Raw genomic sequence first — 3,483 nt, 5'->3', positions numbered from 1 at the left:
GCCCGGGTGAGGGTCTTATGGAGGGCGTAAAAACGCTCCTGGGTGGCCACATCATGGCACATGAAATTCGACATGTTCTGTCTGACCTTCACATCGTTAGTTTCAAAGTTCTGAAAACAGAAGATCAGCCATGGGTCAGTATGGACTATATCTGCTCTGTGGAAAAACAAGTTCCAGGCGTTTGCAATACTCACGTAGGTGGCGACCGCGGTCCTGACGTCCAGGAGGCTGGGGGCTCCTGGCAGGCCCATCACGGCCCACGCCCTCCGAAAATACCGGACCATGTCCTTGGCCTGCCCCCGGCCCAGGGTATTGATAAAGTACCCAGTTAGGGCAACAGCCCTCTTTCTCAACTCCAGCCATCTCTTGAACCAGGCATATTCTTCGGCCTGCAGATAAATTTGGGCAAGTCTGTATTTCTGTACGGTCTTGTGTTCCATGACCTGTGACAGACAGAGACGACAGAACAGACAGGAAAATGAATGGACTGAACCCTCACTGTCATAAAAAGCCCGTTTTACACGAGAGGGAAAACAGTCACATTACGATGATGTTACACATCGACTCAAGTTTATGAAGTAGCCTGCCTCATCATCTCCCAGGAACTCGTTCACCACCTTCACCCTCATGCTTCTGACGACTCCGGTCCTGTGCCCGTAAATGGAGAGGAGATAGGCCGCCAAGTACCCGAAGAACCCAGTATCTTGTCTTCGTGTCCTTTGGCGGGGCCTTCTCGATGTCATCTGAACGGGAGAGAGAGAGAGAGAGAGCCTCTTAGCCGTCAAATCAGCACAGTGATGGATGTACGTGGGATTGCCTCCAAACACAGCCTTACCCAAGAGTGAGGGGATTTTGGCCTTGGCCAGCCTCTGGCAGGTAGCCAGGGACTCTTTGGCCACCAGTCTGCCCTGTTTGTTTTGTTTTATCAGGGTCTGGTGGCCCAGGACAGTCCTCCTGACATCTTTGTACAGCTTTTTAAGGTCCCTGAAGACCAGGATTGACCTCCTCCCTCCCAGTCTGCAGTAGCGTGGAGGGGTGTCTCGGAAGTATTCCATAAACGATATGACATGGCCCAGATATAAAATTATGGTCGGGGGGCCCATCCGAATTTTCCGGAGGACAGCCGGGTATCTTTTAAAAGACAAGTTTGGATTTAGTCTCCATCATTCTTGTGTTCTGAGTACTCGGTAACTTGTTTCAAAGTTTGACAAACACTTACGCCTTCAGGTGATTGGTGTTCAGGAGGAACTCCCACATCCAGTAGTTGGTGGATTCCCACCCCACCATCATGTATTTGATGAAGGCTCTCGCCCTGCTGTACTTTGTTACAGCGTTCTGGTGCATTTTATCAGTCCCCTCAGGGCAGAACACAAATGAAGCATAGTCCTCCAGGTAGCTTTCTGTGAAGACACAACAAAGATGGGCTGAGCGTTTAGCGTGGCGTGACACACCTGCACACACCTGCACACACACAATGTGTTCTTTCTCACCCATTGAGGAGGGGAAGGAAATATTCCTCATCTTCGAGGCCTTGCTTTTTCCCATGAAAATCTTTAAGAGGGATTGGTGTATTGTATGCTCTGAAGGCCTCTTCTTTGGGCTTAGGCCTTCCCTTGCCCTCCTCTTGGGGCTTTTGGCCCCCATTCCAGCCTCTCTGAGCTTTGGACTGCTGACGCCAGCCTCTCTGGGCCTTTGCTTGGTGATGGCAGCCTCTCGGGGCTTTGGCCCTTAAAGGCTTGCTCGGCCATGATATTTTCAATGGCCTCCCTTACGCCCCCGCTCTGGCCCTCCTTCTGAAACAAAAAACTTACAACATTGTTATCATGAAGTAAGCACAACAATTGTTCCATTACCGATTAACCAAAACCATATCCTTCACCTCGCTCCAGCTCTCCTTCTCCTCGGAGGCATGCACTGCATGCGTGGCCTCCTCCTCCTCTACCCGCAGGGGCTCTTCCTCCTCCTCCCGCCCCTGCTCTTTCACCTCCACCTCAACTGTCGAGTGCTTCAAATTGCAGGTCCTTTTTCCGCTGGGAACAGCCGGGACACTGGCCCCCTGGGGTGTAGGCCCTTGCCCCTTTGACTGCCGCTGCTGTGGTGGTGGTGGAGTCCCTGGCCCCCCTGCCAACTGCTGTGGTGGTGGTGGTGCGTGCCCTGATGCCCCTGCCAGCTGCTGTGGTGCAGGCCCCAATATTGACATGTTTCAATTCAGTACACGAAACCTTTGTGACAGAAACAAAAGCTAACTATAGCTGTAAAGGTTGGATTGTTAGCTTTCATTTGCTGTATGACTCATTTCATTTGAAGCAGGAACAGAGAAGATAGCAGTATAAACATCTTTAATATTTTTCATTGATTAGACAAACCTGAATCCAGCCCAAGGTGTACATAGCTCTCGTTGGAGCAGTTTGGTCCCACAACGTCCTAAAAAAAAAAGAGCCTGGTGTCTGTGGAAAGTTCTGAAATTCATCATTACAATGAGCCAAGGCTTGTTAATATTGGACTTTAATAGCGATAAATATCAGTGTAGACATTACGTCAATTATCCACAAACCTGAACCCAGCCCAGGGTGTATGTAACTCTCCCTGGTGCAGTTTGGTCCCAAAATGTCCTAAAAAAAAAGAGCCTGGTGTCTCTGGAAGGTCAGAATTTCATCTTTACAATGAGCCAAAGCTTGTTAATATTGGACTTTACTAGCAATAAATATCAGTCAATATTTGATCTAATTATAAGGCTCAAATCTTGACCACACTAGCTGCTGGACAGTGAGCTGGCTCTTTGTGACAGAAACAAAAGCTTACTATAGATGTAAAGGTTGGATTGTTAGCTTTCATTTGCTGCATGACTCATTTAATTTGAAACAAAAACAGAGAAGATAGCAGTATAAACATCTTTAATATTTTTCATTGATTAGACGAACCTGAATCCAGCCCAGGGTGTACGTAACTCTCCCTGATGCAGTTTGAACCTCCGACTTTTGTTTTATTGTTAGCATTTGGATTTCCGGGGCTAGGGTTGGTGTGATGATGTCGAGTGGTGGTTAGCCTGCGCCTGGGAGGGGTCCCACAAGGTGATCCCCACACACCGAGCGGCCGTCCCTAACCCGCCGAGTTGAATCCCCCGGGCAGACTGCCCGGACCCCACCCGTTTACCTCTCAACAGTTTCACGCCCTCTTGAACTCTCTCTTCAAAGTTCAATTCCTTTAAGTTTTTTTTACTCCTCCCAGAACCCAAAGACTTTGGTTTTCCTTTTTAACTGCAGCAAATTTAAGATGAGCTGTTGTTGCTGGTGCTGCTGGCACCAGACCTGCCATCTGGATGGTTAGGATTAGGGTTAGGGTTAGTGTTTGGATTTGGATTAGGGACAGCTTCTTCTGCTGGTTAGGATTAGGGTTAGGGTTAGTGTTTGGATTTGGATTAGGGACAGCTTCTTCTGCTGGTTAGGATTAGGGTTAGGGTTAGTGTTTGGATTTGGATTAGGG

At 48.7% G+C, this 3,483-nt stretch overlaps 2 protein-coding genes across 2 annotated transcripts; both read right to left on the bottom strand.

The window, feature by feature from the left end:
* Positions 1–591: 591 nt before the first annotated feature.
* On the bottom strand, positions 592–1,521 carry LOC117808526. Its single transcript, XM_034678256.1, has 4 exons — positions 1,491–1,521; positions 1,220–1,400; positions 836–1,131; positions 592–743 (listed from the first exon to the last, which is right to left on the bottom strand). The coding sequence occupies exons 1-4, from the start codon at positions 1,519–1,521 to the stop codon at positions 592–594; spliced, it is 660 nt and encodes a 219-aa protein (XP_034534147.1).
* Positions 1,522–1,601: 80 nt separating this feature from the next.
* Positions 1,602–3,222, bottom strand: LOC117808525 (proline-, glutamic acid- and leucine-rich protein 1-like). Its single transcript, XM_034678255.1, has 3 exons — positions 2,922–3,222; positions 1,880–2,222; positions 1,602–1,793 (listed from the first exon to the last, which is right to left on the bottom strand). The coding sequence occupies exons 2-3, from the start codon at positions 2,198–2,200 to the stop codon at positions 1,602–1,604; spliced, it is 513 nt and encodes a 170-aa protein (XP_034534146.1). The 5' UTR covers positions 2,201–2,222; positions 2,922–3,222.
* Positions 3,223–3,483: the final 261 nt, after the last annotated feature.

This window comes from Notolabrus celidotus, unplaced genomic scaffold (assembly GCF_009762535.1).
Source record: "Notolabrus celidotus isolate fNotCel1 unplaced genomic scaffold, fNotCel1.pri scaffold_115_arrow_ctg1, whole genome shotgun sequence".
Lineage (NCBI taxonomy): Eukaryota > Metazoa > Chordata > Actinopteri > Labriformes > Labridae > Notolabrus > Notolabrus celidotus.
This window is presented reverse-complemented; position numbering and strand designations above follow the sequence as displayed.